The sequence below is a fragment of the Protopterus annectens genome, chromosome 7.part1 (assembly GCF_019279795.1).
Source record: "Protopterus annectens isolate FY-2018-M chromosome 7.part1, PAN1.0, whole genome shotgun sequence".
Lineage (NCBI taxonomy): Eukaryota > Metazoa > Chordata > Ceratodontiformes > Protopteridae > Protopterus > Protopterus annectens.
Window position 1 is genome coordinate 219,310,075 of NC_056740.1, and position 19,850 is coordinate 219,329,924.

The following is a 19,850-nucleotide window of genomic DNA, read 5'->3' on the forward strand; positions in this document are numbered from 1 at the left end:
CTGTTTTCCTGTTACTGATTTATTTAAGTGTGGTTAGAAATTAGAACAGTGAAGACTGTCCTAGTCTCTTGTCTGCATCGTCTGTTAAACCACAATTGTTTTCACTGTACCCAGAAGTCAGTGAATTATTTCCTCTGGTCAGTACATAATTATTATTAGAAGATATGCCTGTTTTATCTTTATGCCTTCACCCTGTAAAAGCATGTTAGGAAATGACCATTTTTAAATTCATATATTTGTAGGAACTAACTTGTCCTTCTTGTAATGCTGATTCATTAAATCTACTACCGATTTAACTCTATCTATATGAATTCAGTCAAAAAACCTATTACCAACAATTTAGATTTGCATGTTTTCTTTCCCCTTGGCCATAATGTTATTTTGAACAATTTGATCTATGTTCTCACTAAGTGGCATAATTTAATATTTTGGTGTTTTAAAGCTTACAAATCATCCTCTCTATAAATAGAATTAGAATGTGTTTTACGTGAATGTCAGGGTTAAACATGTAACCCACTTGTTAATTATTTTCATATCAACAAATGCAGTTTTTAAAAATTACATTTAACCAAGAAATCTGATTACTTTCCATTTTGTCCTCTATAGAAATGCTATATAGCAAAACCACACACATTCTTCACCTCTGCAGGCCCATTTAAACATATAGAATACCTCCCTCTTTTTTGCTGCATCTTTCAGAACAGACAGAACATTTTGATTTACTGTTTAATATTTACAGACTACATTTTTACAAATTGCAGATGTTTATCAGCAAATCATATTTGAAATATGCCTGAATATCTGTAATCAATAACTCAACAGTCTTATGTGCATGCATTTTTACAATAAAATTGTGTGATTCACTAAAACAAATATCATGTAGAAGTAATTCACATTTTCTTTATGAAATCTTCAGCATTAAAAATGTTTTATGAAGGAAAACACAACAATACCTACATAAACCTTAGTTTGTCCTCCGATATATATGGGGGTGGGAAATATTGAATACTGATAGGGGGAATGGTCTGAGTATGTTCGTGCATGTGTTTGAATGTGTATACATTCCTAAGTGCATTTATAATTACTTGTGTACAACCCTGCACATGCCTTTTACAACAAATACCTGCAAAATAATTACAGTGAAAAAATTAAAATACATTAGCTTTCATACAGTACACATATTTCCTGCATAACTGAAGTTTTGTCATCAACATAACATTTCAACATCAGTGCTAAATAAAGATCTAAATTGTAACTTTGAAGTCTTTATAATCAAAAGACAGTCAAAGTAATTGCAAGCCTGTGATTACTGTTTCATGTATTTATTTTATTTAAATTACAATAAAAATAGAAAGTCAGTGGGCATTTGTTCCATACTTTTTGCATGACCGTCATTTGTTAGTTTGTACTATACAATGCAAAAAAATGAACACAAACAGTGAAAGCCATATAAGGAACATATATCCAGAGTACACATTTGTCACTAACCATGTAAGAACTAATACATGCTTGGAAACAAGCAGAACTGAATAATAAGCTAAAAAAATAAATGTAAAATTTAAAATCTGCTTAAGTAAAGCACATTCAGGGTTAGACATTTTGGAAGCTCCTGTTTAACTCCTACACATATATGATCCTGTGTAATAAACAACATTACCTTTTTCCTTCAAGAGAACTTCATCATAAGACAGCATGACATGAAAACACATTTATGAAATTGCTTGCTCTAGGACTTTCATCACACAATGAATATGGTGATTAGACTGTGTACAAAAACTTATACCTCCTGAAGGTGTAATTAGGGCAATGAATTTGTTCACATTTTAGGATTTGTAGTAATTTATAATTATAATTTATCAACTTAATGACAGCAGTTTCTTACAGAACAATTTATAAATTGTGTAATCAATTTATATAAAAGAGTTATGCACATAAATTGATAAGAAATTAGAAGTACTTGTGAGCTAATTGTAATCGGCATTTGTGCTGTTCTAAAACAGTATCCCTTGATACATTACAGCTGACCTATAGTAACTTAATGATAGCAATGTGGTATATCCAATTACATTTCAGTAAAATCATTTTATCAGTCATTGCCTCAAATATTCCTTAGAAATAATTCATTAATAAAAAATAATACACTACATAAAAAGTCAAACATTTTATATCTTACTTATAAAACATTGTAGGTCTTACTGTCTTCAATATATAGAAAAATGAGCTAATAACAATACATGTTGAATATACTTTTCTGGTTCACTTGACAAATGTGCTAGAAACCCGAGACTTTGTTGTAATGGAAGCTGTTGGTAACAAAGAAACTAGAAAAGCAATAGTTTTGATATACTTTACATCAGTTTCCTACTGTCACTCTTGCGTGAGTGTGTGTGTGTGTGTGTGTGTGTGTGTGTGTGTGTGTGTGTGTGTGTGTGTGTGTGTGTGTGTGTGTGTGTCTGCTAGTACAAACAAATATTTTTTTCTAACTCTTTAATTATATTCCACAGTTGACCATCCTTATATCACTTGTCCCATTGGAAGTCTCCACTCTATATCTATTTTGCTTCATGCTCTGTTCCATCTTTGAAAAGTGTAGTTGTGTTGCCATCTTTCCACTGAACAACAATATCTCCAGGTCTGGGCTCAGAGTCTGGAAAGGGATGGGTCCACTTTGTCTGCTCATTACTGGAGTTTAAGCTTTCATTGTCTCTTAAACTGAGCAATGCTTGCTTAGTTTCTGGATGACCTGTAGACTTATTTGGGATTTGTGTTTGTGTTGCAGCTTGATGTTGAAGTATGGCCTTCCTTTTCCTGAAAATAAGACAAATGTATGAGCAATTACAGTAACATATACTGTGCAGCAAGATTATGTTTTAAATAAAGCTGCCTTAAAATATTTGTTAGTCTCCCTGCTATAGCCCATGTTTAAGCAAATGACTATGAGAATTTCTTTATGATGTAGGTATACACTATGCTTAGAAAACAGTTTAAACTGTTCATCACTAACCATTGTGTACTTTTTGTTATTCACTAAACTAGAAAGACATATACAAAAACAGTAGCAAACATCATTAGAATAATTTGCAGACAACTACACTATATGACAGTGGACGATATATTGTTATAAAGAGTAGTCAGTGATGTGCTTTTTCATGGTAATATATTATGTATTGCAGTGTACTGCTGTAAACAGGAGTACATGTCATGCACTTTACAAAATGTATATAGAAGGTATATTTGTGAACCATCTGCTGTGTACTGTATGGCTCATTGTAGACAAACTGCAACTGAAGATTGTTGTTACTATAGTTCACTCCACTCCCCGTAACCATGCAAAAAGGCCTGCAAAAAAAGGTAGCTACTTTGAAAGTTCCCTTTTGTGGAATAGACTCCTCCTCCAGGTAAAGCAGAGTACCTCATTAAACCTTTTTAAGTGCAACCTGGTTAACTGGATGGGGAACAGAAAATACACCACTGGGATTCCACCTATGCCCCTGTTGGAACATGGGCTAAATTCTTGGCTAGGCCTGTAAGGGCCTCAGGGCTTGTAGCCTAGTAACTTCCTATGATCCTATGATCTTATTTGAGGTAAGGGCTCTAAGAGAGTGTTCATCTCCTGTTAGGAATTAGGCTAGCATTATATGCATAGGTAATAAAAGACTACAATACACTAGATCCTGTATGCACCATAAAGGAGTGTGTACCTGAAGCATATTAACTACATGAAATACATAAACAGAGATGCATTGCTCTAGAGTATTCAATAGTCATGGATATGAATGATGAACTGTACATTTTTTTGGTCTCACTCATATTGACTGCAGAGCCTCTGTTCACAGGATTGTAACAAGTACTAGACAATCATTCAGCAGACCATTACATGCGTAGCCAAAGATCTTATTATTTATTCTGCAGACCATTACATGCCTAGCCAAAAATCTTATTAAAAGTTCAGACATTCTTTCCAGCCATACCTCTCAACTGCCCAGATGTGGAAAATCAGTGAGGATTTGAAGTTACTAAATGATGGCATACGTTTGTGTTTCTGACTTCATATCCTTCAGAAAATATCCTGTTATTCTAAAAATTTTATGTTTATAAGAGCAAAATTTAAAATCTGTCCTTATTTTATGGCCTTTGTCCCCCTCATCATTTTAGGCTTTGTCCAGATTTCTTGTGCTAAGAAGTTGAGAGGCATGTTTCCAGCCAAGAGGAGGGCTATACAACATAGATCAGGGGAGAATTTGAGGCTGCCCATTCAATTATCTTTGCTTGACATGCAGTTTGTTACAAAGGTCAGGCATGCTTTGGGATATGAAACTATCACACCAACATGTCATATTTTAATCTGTTGATGGAGTATTTGTTCCTTTAGTTGACTTTTGTAGGGACTGGAGGTCAGAGAGGGTTGGATCCTTCATGACTGAAAAGGCCAAATACAGATATTTATGGAGGTGTCTAAAAAAAGTCTGAGTACAGAGGGCGACCAGTCTGTCCCGATAAGATTTTTGAGGCCACTGATCTTTTTTAGTTATGAATCACTGAGGTCTCTCAAGCTGAGTGACATGTTTAGATAAATACATGCCAAATGATGCATTATATTCAATAATGGGTCTGATGAGAAATAAGTAAAGGTGAATTAACATTTCTTTAGACAAAGTGAAGATTCTACCCTTGGAAAAATAGATGAGCCAGGTATAAGTCTTTCCAAACTACTGCAGAGACATGGTGGTCCATTAATAAGGAATTATCAAGGGAACCTTGGTCCCTTACAATAGTGTCTGATTTGGGGCATTTATGTGCCATCTATGTGGTATGTGGAAACATTTTGTTAACCATGATGAGCCATGCTATATTTTTAACATTTATTTTAAGCAAAATGAACCATGCTATATTTTTTCACATTTAATTTGAGATCATTCTCCTTGCATCAGTTCATAACATGATCTAAATTATGTTGGAGCAACTGTGAGTCAGTGGAACATCAAATAACAATGCACAATTTACAGTAATTTAAAAACATAAATAACTAAGGGTCAGGAGTGTTGGCACGAAGATCTAAAAAAAATAGCTGAAAAATTGAAGGGGGCCCAACACTGAGCCTTGCAGTATACCACAGGTAATTCTTTGCTTTCAGATGGCACCTGCAAATCTAACCACACCGGTTCTGTCAGACAACCCATTCAGCATAAGGATTAACATTTAGATTTACAAGTCATGCTGTAATGCTTGCATGGGGAATAGTGCCAAAGGCCATAGCCAGGTCCAGGTATGCTGCATGTACTCTTTAACCACTATTCACTTCATCAGTTATCTTTTCAATAAAAGTAATGAGGTTAAAGAGGCACAATCTTCCTCTGACAAAGCTGAACTGATCATTGTTCAGGATTAAGAGATTTGTAATGTCCAGATTAATGAGAACTGAGAAAACTGATTCATAGCTTTACATATGTGGCCAGTGAGACTACTAGGTCTAGAGTTACCAGGGTCCATGGCTAGGCTGCCCTTGTATAACCTCCCCTCCCATCAGTCCATGGTTGGGCCAGCCTTGTGCAACTTTCCCTACCAACTGCACATAATGTTCACTCAGTTCCACAAGGGGCAAGAGCCAGCAGTTCATTTCCATACTGTGAAATCAGCTTTTCTAAATTTTGCCCCTTACCCTTTATTTCCACAGTCCTAGATGTAGACATGCAGTGATACCAATGCATTGATAACAATGCAGTTCTTCTGCACTTGTTTCCCAACGATTTCAACTGCTGCAGGCACCTGTCAACTCACTCTGTCCTGACTTTTGTCCACCTTGCTGCTACCCCACCCCCTCACACAAACACAAACATGCACTTCTGGTGGATGTGAAAGACCCCATGGCACCTGACAAAAATAGTAGGGGTCCTTCATTTAACACAACATAAAATAATATAATAGATAAATAAAACATCATTTATATATTTACAGACACACACACACACACACACACACACACTATATATATATATATATATATATATATATATATATATATATATATATACATTTCTGTTTCTTGATATTTATCATTTTTCTTACAGCATCTTTATTGCTATTCTTCAATAACTGACCACCACTCCTTTCACAACCACTAATCTGATTTTTCACAATATATCTGCCAAAAAACATTTCCCATTAAACAAAATTTCATTCAGTCTTTCATTCCAAATAACCCATATTACAGTAAAAAAATCTTATCTACCCATCTCTCAAATTACATCTTGTTATTCTTGTATCCATACATAATTGTATTTATATACGTATTGTCTGTCATTAATATTCTCAAAAAAATTCTTCACACAAAACTTTTTTCCAGAGTTTCATCACTCTTTTACTTTTCAAAAGAAAAACATGCTCTGTTGTCTGTTCCTCTCCACAAAGCAAACACATTCTTTCAACGTTTTTATATGTCATATTCCCATTTACTAGCAACTTATTTATTATCAGTCTCCACAGAAAATCTTGACACTTCTTCTACTATCCTGATACACCACTTTGTCCTTATTTTAATGGCTTTAATCACCTTTTCTTGTAATTTTTTCACAGCTTTACATAATACTATTGTTTCATTACATTATCATACTATATTCTTCTTTCTCTATATCAATTTCTGTTTACCATGTTAGTATTTTTCTTGATAAGTTTTGATTTCTTCATTCACATATTCTTTTTTTCTCATTTTCTTATTCTCATATCCCAGAATTTTTGTACTCATATTTAAATGTTCTCACTATCTCTATCTCTTCCTTTACCCACTCTAACACTATATACAAGTTTAATAAGCAGAATTAGCAACTGGATTTAGTAACCCTTCATCACTCTTATACAACTTACATCTTTTCACTACATTTAATCTTGAACCCCATATTAAAGAAAACACCAACTGAATAATTTCCTTTTCATGTTTTATTGGGATCATATAGACATTAGACATATATACTATTTTCCCATTAATACCAAATTCAGCATATAAACATTTTTCCTGAACAATAGTCTATACGTCCTACACAGAACACATATTTATTTCATTTCTTTTATCAACCCCTCCCATTGCAACATAGCTACATACGTTTCCTCAAATTTTATTCCTTCCAAAGACACTTCAGTCATTGAAAAATACACATTCCCAGTTTTCATGATATCACCCAAATTTATTTTTTACCTTTATGCAGACTCATTCCCATTTCCTTTAAACATCCATTCAGACAAACCAAAACTTCCCTCATCCATACTTTGTTCTTAGCAACTACAACTTTATCATCTGCGTATTTCAAAACTATATAAATATTGCCACCTCTTTTTGCATCATATATCTAGTATCATCTTTCATTTTATAAGCGACTTCACTCACTACCATTCATTACCAATGCAAACAATATCCTACTCATGGGACATCCTTGTTTTATGACACACTTCATGCATATTTCTTTACTCGGCCACTCATTCACTAACAGTCTTACTCTATTTTTCTGATATGATGACATGCACACTCTCCTAATTCTATGACCCATTCCATACTTCTCCAAAATATCCCTCAAAGCTTCATGTCCTACAGTATAAAATCCCTTGCTAATATCACCTACCATAAGTTTCACATCCTCCCTTTCACTTATAACATCATCCACAATTTTTTCACAACCAATACCAATTTTTGACAACCCTTCCCACCCTTCTTTCCATTCTCTTCTGTATTATTCCTTAAATATTATATAATCCATCTTATTTAGCCTGATGGGAATGGGCGGCACAGTGGCACAGTGGATAGCATTGTTGCCTCACAGCAAGAGATTCACCGGTTCAGTTCTCAGTTGGAGAGCCTTCTGTGTGGAGTCTGCATGTCCTCCCTCTGTTTGTGTGAGTTTCCTCTAGGTGCTCTGGTTTCTTCCTACTTTCTGAAGACATGCATAGATGGATTGGGCACTCTAAATTGGATACAGGTATGAGTGTGCATGTGAGTGTGGTGTGGAAGAGCTACCACAGCAGGGCTAGCCACCCAGTGGTGTAAACATTGGCTCTAGATAATTGTCACTGTTGAAGTGGCACCTGACCCCCCCTATGCAAAAATGGGAAAAAGGGTTGTAGATGGACAGATGGATTTAGCATGATGGGTCTCCATTTTTTTAATTTGTTCTTCACATCTTTCCAATTTTTTAATTTGTTCTTCACATCTTTCTTCCATATAAATTTAAAAATCCCACTACATAGTTCTTCATAAACAAAACATTCCTTCAATCATTTCTTCTGCACTTTTACAAAATACCCTTTTTGCCAGTCTATTGATTTATTGGACATTCCATGCCCTATATTACCTGGGATCCCCTTCACAAGGCTAAAATCTAGAATAATAGAAGAAGAATTTGCCAAGACAAAAAGAGTGAAACTTTAATTTACCGAACGGTAAAGTGTTTCTCAGGGTAATTAAACACTTGCCCAACATCGAGTAATATGCCATTTTCCCCACTGTAGTGTGATCCCGGAGTTGGTATATATAGTTAGCGAGAGTGTGCCCCCCCACATTGGGGGAATGTGGGGGCAAAGCCCTCTACCTAGGTGGGTTTGATACATTGTGCTGTGTTTTTATGTAACTGTTGGGCAAGTGTTTACTTACCATAGTAAAAATTTACTGTTTAATAAAATAAAGTTTCGCTCTTTTCATCTCGACAAATTCATCTACAGTTATTTTGGATTTTGGCCTTGTGAAGTAGATCCACTATCTGGGCCTGATACTGAATCAATATTTACTTTCGTCCAACTCAATGATAGTAATTTCTTTTTCAAAATTTTCTTTAACTCCTTCTGGAAATTTATTTATCTTCCAGTCTCACTTATTTTCCATCCTGTACTATAATACTCATAATTTGCTCTTGTGTTCTTTTTAACTTTCATTTTATATTTTTTAATTTCTCTCATTATGCTATTCATTTTTTTCCTATTTTACTGAAATATGCAGACACCTCCCCTTCTTCCTTGTAAATAATATTTCTGCTTAAACAGCAATACTTTATTTTTTCTCAGTTTCTTTTATAAATGTATTTTTCTGTATCAGAATATTGTCTTAGATTATTCTTTAATTCTCAGATGGATTTCTATAAATTTTCCAGTACTTCACTTTCTCTTCCTTTCGTACACTATCCTGCCACTGGGGAAAAAACAGTTTTTTATGTTTTTTTTTTTTTTTACATTCAATCCACCACTGAGACTAGTTTTTATAGAAGTCTTTCATGCCTATATGACCATTCCATAACTGCAATACTTCCCAATCTCCAATTTTACCCCATCATTTTTTTATTTATTCTTTTATTCTCTTTCCTATTTAATGCACACCCTTTCTTCCATCACCTCCATCTACATTAAATGATTTGAAAACCTTGTCACAATTGTATCACCATCTGCTAACCTCAAGCCTTCCAATAATACAAAATAATTAATTTCAGATCCAAGTAACCCATCCTGTATGTCTATTGACTTTTGTTCTATATAACTAATTACCACATTTTATCACTTCATACAGTTTATTTTTACATACTTCCCTTTCTTTTTATGTCTTCCCCTTAAATCACAATTAAAGCTCCATGCAATTATAATTTTCATGAAGATCAACACATATTTTAATGCTTGAAGAAACAGATTCTCTCCTTCCTTGCTAGTTATACAGTGGATATATACACACCCCTGTTAAAATGCCAGGTTTTTGTGATATAAAAAAATGAGACCACAATAAATCATTATAAACAAGTCTATGTGATGAGTTAGTAAGCTAATGTCAGGGTTGACATCAAGCATAACCTGTAAACCCAAGGCTAACCCTAGCACTGCAACTGGAATTGGTAGGGTTAACATTACAGTTGAGGTTACAGTTTGTTCTAATATGGTTAGTTGGGCATTGGAAAACAGTGAATATAGGGACTCAAATCAAGTGCAACTCTCACCCACTGCTTAAGTTTAGCCTTTGAAATAGGCGAACTAAGGTTAGTGATAAAGCTGGAAAAAAAAATTAATTCTAAAGTCTGAGTTAGGCTTGAGGAGATAGTATGATCAAAGATTAATGCTGAAACTGAGTATAATCCTAGCTTATCACCCAATAATACAGTGAGATTGGGTTTCCTCACAAACAGTTCAAAGTCTACCAAAGTTCTAGCCACATCCATGTTATAGGAGCATACAAATGTGTAGCCTTTTGCTAGTAGTTCAACTAAGTCAGAATCAACTACCACACTTGAAAAATTGTAAATCTTAAAGTCTTTGTCTTTGTTAGTTATAAAACTACAAACATGACTAGTTAAACCAAGTAGACTATTTACCTCCCCTGTCTGTTCCTCTTGCATTTGTTGGGGTTCTGGTATGTCCCCCTCCATCATGGATTGTGGTTCTGCCCTCTGTTCTGAAAATTTGTACTCGTGTAGGATTCCTGATTCTCTTCTAGGCTAACTTCTGTTTTTGCGTTAACAACCGAGTTGTTGTTTCTTGTTTTTTACAATCTTTCACTCCTATGGACAGGTTCCACCATTTGCTGGACTCCATTGTCATTCCTCTGTGTTGTGGGCATTACTTCCTCTTGGATATTTACGTTAGGGCCACCCATAGCTGTCCATTGGCCTATAGTGTTCCAAGTTTGTGAAGGGGGAGGTTTTGGATAGGCTCTGCCATTCTTGTAGTCCGTTCTGGCCCTTTGTAATTTTTTTTTACTTTTGTTGTTTTAAGTTTAATCAAATGTTGGTCGATACTGTTGAAAATCCTATCATGGTCAAAATGGTAGCACTGGAAATCAGTGTGTGCTTTAATGATATTGTCAAGTTCCACTGTTTCGCTTGCTAACTGGTCAGCTGCCGCTTGATAGCACTTACACATTAGTTCTATTAATTCTAGACCATGCTGGTTAAACATTTGAATGAGGTCATGATGAAAGGTTGACTCTTCCTCAAGTCATGTGGGGTACTGCAAAATTCTGAGACCCTTTGGGATTATACCTTCCCTTATACATTCATGGAAATAGGTGACTTCTAGTTGTAATTTTTTATATTTTAACAATTTGTAATCCAAGTCTCTCAAGTTAGTTGAAATATTATTAGTCCCTCCAGCCGGTTGCTCTTGTTGGAATATACATGCTTGGTTTTGTAAGTCCAATGGTTTATTCAGCCAGGCATTGCTGTTTTGAGCTCCTATAAGCCCTGAGGGATCACTATCTGTATCCAAGCATCCCTGGCTCAATAATTGCTGGTTCTGTGAACCTAGGGAGTCACTCCGTTCATTTTGTGGTGGTAAATTAGAGGTAGTAGAAGTAGATGGTAACACTCCTGTGTTAGGCAGCATGTTTTGATGAATACCTTCATAACTCACAATATTAGTGTTGTTACCTCGTTGTGTTTGTGAGTAGGTTTCAGTAACCATGTCGAGCCTTGATGTAACATTTTCTACCCGTTGAGTTAGCAGTTCCAGTAGTATAGTCAAGTTACCAGCATCACTTGACTGGGACAACGAAGAGTGGTTGTTACTGGTTCCTTCAGCAGCCATCTCTCACACACACAGCACAAACTAAGAAGTAGTTATTGACTGAGAACACTCTAAAAACTGCTGTGGAGCCAAAATACACACCCAACTCGTAGAGGTAAAATGAAAGACTATTTAATGAAGCGCTTTTCGTCCCACTCAGTGGTGGGACTTCTTCAGATAAAATCACAGTACTAAACAATCATCTAAAATACACAACTCTTTAAAACTGTATACCAATCAAAACCTTTCTACTCTCCCCCTTTTTTTTAAGATTAACTCATTCATTATGTTAATTCCTTTGTTAAGACTGATTTTACACACAAATTTCTAACCCAATATATAAAAAAGTTACCCAAATGAAGGTTTAAAACTGTAATTCATTTTGTTTGATCACCTTAAAAGACTCTTCAGTTTAAGTATACATAAAATTGAGCACATCTCATTAAGGCCTGGAAAATGGCAGGCATTTGTCCTAAGTTGCCATAGGAGTTGGAGCCTCTCAAGCATAAGAGAGACTGGTCCCCCTCAATCACTTTGGACCACTTGGTCTATTGCTCTAAATTTGAACTGATGATTTCATATTCCATGGTAGGCCTTGCTAAAGCATTTTTCTGTTTCTTCCTAGAGATACTATAGAGATGCTCGTAGACCCATTCTCTTAGTCTCCTGTCCGTTTTTCCTATGTAGTATGCTGGACATTGTTGGCACTGAATCATATACACTACCATTCTAGATTGACAGTCTAATTTCTGCCTGATGTTATACTTCCTCTGCCTAATGATGTATTTTTGGCCGATTTCCATAAATTTGCAGTGGTTACACATACCACACCTCCACATGCCCTGCCTGTTAGATAAAGTTGTGCTTCCCCTTTCAAGTTTGGGCCCCTACTGAAAATCACTTTTGGATTCTGGTCTAGTTTGTTCCTGATAGATGTTTCATTCATCACAAGTACCCAGTTCTTATGTATGATGTTCCAGAATTCAGTAGCTTCTAAACAAAATGGTGTTATGATGTTATTAAGCTATATGATATAAAGATCTGCTGGTTAACATTGAGACTGTTCCTTTCATCTATACTGACCAGTGAGTTATCTCCCCTTAATTGGCTAAGAATGGGTTTGTAGAAGCCATTACTTCATTTACACTGGACTTCTACTGTAAGCCTTTTTACTAGAGTATCAGGATAGCCCCTCTTCAAGAACATATTCCTCAATGTGTTGCATTCTACATAGAAATCTTCGTCTTTTGTAATCGTTCTAGCTGCCCTAACCAACTGCCCCTTCACCACTGTGGATTTCTGGTGAAAGGGGTGGCAGCTAGGAAAATGCAGAAAGGCATTACAATAAGTTTCTTTTCTGTGTATTTTTGCTATATATGTTCTGTTAACCAAGTCCTTCCTTAAGTCACTGTCTAAGTAGGTTATCCTATCAGCCTGGTAATTAGATCTAAATTCCAAAAGTCAAATAATACTTGTGTTCCTACTACCTTTTCATGAGTGATTATCCTCAATAGATTCAAAAGTGAATACTAAGCTAATTATTATTATTATTATTTAACATTTGTTTGCCAAGATAGTCCGACTGGACAACAAGTGTCCGTTTTCACCGGAGTCCTGTGGAGAAAACCTCCACAAGTTTACAGAGAGAAAAAAAATACAAAAGACACATTAAAGAGTAGCTGCATACAAATAGTAGACTTTACAGCAGTTAGTATACAATAAGAGGATATTACCCCTTTTGGTTGAAAATACAAGCATACAAAATATACAGTGAGAGTAGATAAGAACCTGGTAGAGCATAAGAGTATATGCAGCGGTAGCGTTGTTGCCTCACAGCATGAGGTTCTTCCGTTCGATTCTCAACTTGGGTTGGGAGTGCCTTCTGTGTGGAGTCTGCATGTCCTCCCCGTGGTCAGGTGGGTGTTCGAAAGACATGCATTGAATGGGCATGCCTTCATTGAAGGTTGGGTTTCGGGCTGGCAACTCGACACCATAAAAACCAACTGCCAATCTATTAGAGGACCAGAGTTCCGCTGTGGCGACCCCTAACCAGGAAAAGACAAACAACAACATATATATATATATATATATATATATATATATATATACATACATACATACACACACGCATCTAGGACTCTTGAATGAAAGCGATTTTAATCGAAACTAAAACGGCCGAACATATTTTAGCAAAAGTGCTTTTCACCAAAAAGGCACCTTTACTAAAGTGTGCAATAAAATTATAAATAACAAAATAAAAAACATTAAATAAAACACAGAACTCATGTTTTTGCAGGGGGGCAAGCCCCCCTGCACCCCCCACACACACCCTACTTTTATATTCTCACTCCGAAATCACACTACAGTAAGAAAAAGGGAATATTACTTTATCCCCACTGTGCTACGATCTCAGCAACATCCATTTCCCCACGTTTTTCTCTTTTTTTTAGCACACTGTCACAAAAGTGCTTTTTTGGTGAAAAGCACTTTCGCGAAAGTGTGCTAGGCCATTTCACTTTCAGTGAAACAGTCGTTCGGTTGACAGTACGGATCCCAGACACACACACACACACACACACACACACACACACACACACACACACACACACACACACACATAGATACACTCATATATAGGTTATTGCTCACACATGGATAGGTATAGTTAGAGCGTGTTGTTTATGTTGTCCAGGACAGAAATGGTGAGTGGATGAGGCTTCAGGAAGGTCAATTGCAGTTGCATAGATGGTTGGTGAAGAGGTATGTTTTAAGAAGGCTTTTGAAGGAGGGTGTGAAGTTTTGCCCTGCAGGACCATTTTAAGCTTAGCCAAAACCTAGGGTTAGGATCAAACCCTGTGCCTTGTGTCTATGAGATGATAACTTATACCATTATGCAAAGCCCACACAGTTATGCTAAACCCACCCATATAAACTCAGCTGTGGTGGGACTCAAACCCACAACCTTTGAATGCCTTTTACCAGTTTACTAGAAGTCCAACTATAACTGTGGACACAATAGATACTCTGGGATGCTGTTCACTTATAGTTAAGACTTTTAAGCTCGGGCAGAAACCCAGCTCACCTGCATAACTAGATAAATCCTTGCTGTTACACAGACTGTGAAAAACAGTAAAATTTTTTCATCAATTATTGATTTAATTTCACCTTACTTGTTTCCCATTATGTTGCATCCAAGAACAAGTAGACCACATAACAGTGCCACCAAAGCAAGTCCTAGAATTGAGTAATTCCATTTGGTTGCTGTAAAAGAAAGAAATAATTGGTAGTATGAATGTAATATATATTATTAATCATTCAAATTAAAAATATAAAAGCTGTAAATACAAATGTTTAATAAAAGCCTCTGTAATATCAGTTAAAATGTCCAGTGTAGCAGAATTCAGCACAATGTGGATATGGCCAGAGTCCTGTTGCATCATTACAGCGTTAAGATGACCCGCTGTGATAGAACTACTGCACAGACTAGATTCCTTGGAATACATAGCTGCACACAAGATGCTGTAGCCAAGCAGCTAATAGTCATATCAATGTCTGGCCACTGATGTGAAGAGGTCAGAAGGCCATGAGTTCTGTACACTCCCTGTCATTACATTCTCCATTACAGTAGGATGTCAGGAAAAAGGTACTGTACTGACCAGATTCCAGCCTTTGAAAAAGATCTAAAACTAAGGTTCCATGTATTTAATCAGGTGTTGACCTGTGGTTTGGTAATTTGTGAGGTGGATGTTAAGATCCTATGTCATTCAGCAATAATAGGTAGAGGGTTTCCTCAGAGCCCTGGTCAAATTTTCCCCAGCAAGTATGAATAGAACTCTCTTGTCATCTCTGTAAAACAGCTATATACTCAGTAGACTCAATGTGGCCAAAACTAATTAAATAAATGAAAAAAAATATGAACGTACAATTAAAATGAGCTAGAAGGTCAGGCAGTCTGGCATTTACCACACCAGCCTAGCAGGTTCCAAAACTAAGTTTTCTCACACTTAAATTAATTATAACTCCAACATTCATATCATTGTCACTAGAGCCATTTCAGCATTAGGCAACCTAGTAGCTGGATTGCTGCTGGCTGGTAAGGGGGCAAAAAAAATAAATAAATAAACAAAAAAGTGGACATTTCTTCTTTAAGGAAACTCTGTGTGTATCACAACACATGCAGCCACAATCTGGGTGCATCTCTCTCACACACACACACACACACACACACACACACACACACACACACACACACACACACACACACACACACACACACACACACAAAACTTTCACTTCTCTTCCTTTCTGCATACAGCACACACACTAAAGTTTCCCTTCCCTTCCTTACACTGTTGCTCTTGCAGAATTCAAATGTGGAGAAAAACAACTCCATCAGAGAGAAGTGAGTGTGTGTGTGTGTGTGTGTGTGTGTGTGTGTGTGTGTGTGTGTGTGTGTGTGTGTGTGTGTGTGTGTGTGTGTGTGTGTGTGTGTGTGTGTCTGTGTCTGTGTAATCCCCCTAGTGCTTTGCTTACAGGGTAGAAGAACCTAAATCCTCTACACCAACTAATAGACTGCTCATTTAATTATCGAGAGATGCTGAAGTATACAAGGAATATAATTTAATACAATCGGGAAGGTGGCTCAAAGAATACATGCATGTATGCATGGTCCTAAAAATGTGTGCAAGGAGCCTATGGTTTGAAAACAGCCCAAGGGCAGAGAAGTGTAGTATTCGTGCTAAGTCTGTTTTCACTGTGAGACTGTATTGTTTTGTTTAGCAAATGGATAATCTTTATGCTATAAAATTTGAAATAAAAAAATTAAATTAAATCTAAATATCTGTGATCACTGTAGAAGTAAGAAAGAAAATAGTATTGAAACTGACAGGTCTGAACAGCGTTTCTGGTAACTAGGGAGAAATAGCCAAGTAATGGGATACTGGAATGGCTGCTCCATTACCCTGCCTACGGCACCATTTGACCACGATCTGGCTCTGATTGTAGCAGCAGTTTGTACTTCAGCACAATTCCATTTGACGTCTCCCAACTATTGAATTACATAGGCTATATTTTATCTACTACCAACAGGAGCTGATACCTCAGCCCTGTGGTATAATGCAACTTTGATGGAATTTAGCTCAAAAATATCTAATAAGAGATGACACAAGTTCACTAGTGGGGATTCAAGTTTTACAGTTTTTATCTAAGAGGATTTCATTCCAACAGTTATTAGATATTGTTCTTCCATGATTTTGTACCTCTTCTATATAAATTCATTGAAGCAGATCAGTAAGTGAACCTTCATTTCATCTCTTCTTTCACGTTTGTTACCACATGCTATCCTCTTGTGCAGTAGTTTCTTTTTAAGACTGAATAATGCCAGTAAACCCAGCTGATTGAAACTGCATTTTCAGTCATTTTTTCTTGATTTCAGTTTGTCTAAGGAAGACATTATATGGTAGATTTCTTCATATCCCCATAGTGCAGTGATCCTAGATTTGATTATAACACTGAAGCATATTTTCCTGCATGCAAATGTGGTCAGTTTATCAATTTGAAAAAATATGTATAAAAGTCAGATAAAATTCAGTTTCAGTCATTATTATGTCCATTGTGTTCCCATTGCTTGTTGACTTTCAGTAATTATGTGACCAAACTAGCACACTTGCTCCCCATGCATGAGAGACAGTCATGTGAGGCCATCATCAAGGCAGCCACTGGGTTTTTACAATGCTGCACATATTTCATATATAGTAGCATGCAATCCTTTCAGCATGCATACTCTGCATATGTCTAATATGTACAGCTTGGTGGTTGCTTACTCTTGGTCTTTACCCTTTACTTGCTGGGGCACTCAGCCTACAAGGGGTGTAAGAATTGCAACGGATAGAGCTGCCATTCCCTCCTCCAGATGGATATGATGGGACTTTCTGCTTACTTCTACCTTTATCCACTTGTTCTTCTAATGCCCGGTTTATTCACTAATCCTAGGCCATTTGGGTCACCCTCAATGCTTTATCCATCTGTACTATAATGCTGGCTTCAGTCACTTGTTTTTTTTTATCAAAGCTGTATTTTAGCAGTTGGCTTTCATAGACCTGGCTGGGTTTTCCTTCAGTGCAGCAGAGCTCTGCAAAACTGCAGTGCTCTGCAACTCTGCCATGAAATGGCTAGATGATATATCCACACTATTACCAGTCTCAGTAGATGTACCACAAGGTTCCATACTTGGCCCACTCTTCTTTACAATCTTTGCAAATGATCTTAACTCTGTGACCACATCAGCTAGCATTATATAATAAGCAGATGATTCTACACATCTCTGCTCAGCCACCTCAATTCCAGAACTCTTGCAAAAACACAGAATGATTTTACTGATGTCAAACACTACCTCTCAGCCAGTCAGCTAATTCTAAACCCCAACAAGACAAAATTACTACTATTTTCCAACAATAAAATATCTCTACTCTCCATCCCATTTGCCATTTACTCTTCTAATAACACCAAAATTGAGACAGTAGACACACCAAACTAAATAATCAAAAAAGTCTACATAAAACTTGGGTCACTATATAGAACCAAACTACTTCTCACCCAAACCACCAAAACAGCCATTGCTCAAACCCAAACCCATCTACTATCCACTCTGTTATATGCCTCTCCAATTTTCACAAACTTAAAGAAAACAAATCTAAATAAAAAAAATAACAAAATAGCCAGGTTCACCACTAACCTCCCATACAGAACACATCATTGTTCAGCTCTCCACAAATTAGGCTGGTTGGAATTCCCCAAACTACTATGCCTCAGTCAACTCAAAATTTGTCATTCCATCATTTTCCAACCAGATAAATGTCCAGCCCTTAAAAACCTAGTAAGACCCTACACTAGCAATAGAACTCATTCCTCATCTGATACATTTCTTCTAGAGGTCACTAAAGCCAATAATAGCTATGGAGATGCCTTATTTTCACATCACATCTCCAAAATTTGGAACTCTATTCCCCAGCCCATTCTTGGCAGAACGGAATCTTCCAAATTCAAACTTCTTCTCAAAGCCCTTTTGTCTACAAACTATCTATGTTCCTGCTCAACGCCAGGCTGAGCCCTCAGTTTTTATTTTGTTCTGCCAGTCCTGTTCATCCTTCATCTCTCCTCCCTAAGGCCTATTTTTCCTTGCGCATTTTCCCCCTGGGATCCTATCTCCAACTTATCAATGCTCATTTTTTTATTATAATTGTTTACATCTGGTTAGGGTATCACACCATCCCAGGTTGAATTACATTAATATCCCTGTTTTCTGAATGTGTTGCATTCAAGGACTGACTATTGTAATGTTGAATACGCTTGACTTACATTCTTACATTATTTGTATTTCTCTGTAGAATTATCTTAATTCAATATGGATTGCTAATTATTATGTAACCTCTTGCCTATTTTTTCTGTACTGTGTCTGCTATATCATTTCAATTTGAAATATATTGCTGCTTATGTAACCACTGTGTTACATACTCTTGCTATGTTATCACTGTTTTACTATGTAACTTGGAGCTTTTCTCCCCGGGCTTCTGCTGAAAATGGACCTTTTTTGGCAGTCAAAAACTCCCAGTAAGCAAATGTTAAATAAAGAAAATAATAAAACCTAACACTAGTGTGGAGTTCTACTTAACCCTGGAGTGCATCGATTATGCAGTTGATTATTCATGCAGAATGGATGTAGTGATAAAACCACATATATTTTCACATCCCTTGCATAAAACTGCATAAAACTGCATTTAACCGGTGGCTTTCTTAGATTTCTCAGATTTGTCCAGATTCAATTTCATTTAGTTTTCTGCCTTTGATTTAGAAGTGAATGTCTTTATCCTCAACCTACACAAACAGTTGTGGCTCTACTACAGAATTTTGTGGCCTCAGGGGGATTCTTGTGCAAAGTTGATAGCAAAAGCTGATCAAACAAAGAAAAAACAGACATCCTACAAATAGAAGAAGGTGCTTCTCTCATCACTGAGGTCCATTTAGATAACTAGGTAGCAATCAAAGAATGACACCTTGGCAAAGGATTAGTAACATTCGACATTTGAATGACTGAGTGCATGGTCATTATGTTATATTTCATTTCACAGTTTGGTAGGGTATGTTACGATTTTAAATTTCAAGAGAGAAGTAGAACTGTGATTGCATTTCTTCCTACAATGCTTTGAATCATGTTTTGAAATAGGCCTATGTTAATAGGATCCCATTCAGTGAGGGAACAAGATCCCATTCAGTGAGGGAAGTATTCTGCATATTATGAGTTCTCTTCCTTCTGTTTTGGGGGTGGGGGTGGGCAG

The 19,850-nt window shown here is 36.5% G+C and overlaps 1 protein-coding gene across 2 annotated transcripts in view; it reads right to left on the reverse strand.

Annotated features, from left to right (window-relative positions):
• Positions 1 to 1,598: 1,598 nt before the first annotated feature.
• Positions 1,599 to 19,850, reverse strand: part of SLC51B (solute carrier family 51 subunit beta) — a 186,040-nt gene continuing 167,788 nt past the window's right edge. For both annotated transcript variants that reach the window (XM_044078667.1, XM_044078666.1), the window contains 2 exons: positions 14,688 to 14,778; positions 1,599 to 2,808 (listed from right to left, as the gene is read on the reverse strand). In XM_044078667.1, the coding sequence (XP_043934602.1) occupies positions 2,553 to 2,808; positions 14,688 to 14,778 (347 nt within the window). In that variant the 3' untranslated portion in view covers positions 1,599 to 2,552. The remainder of the gene's footprint in view (positions 2,809 to 14,687; positions 14,779 to 19,850) is intronic.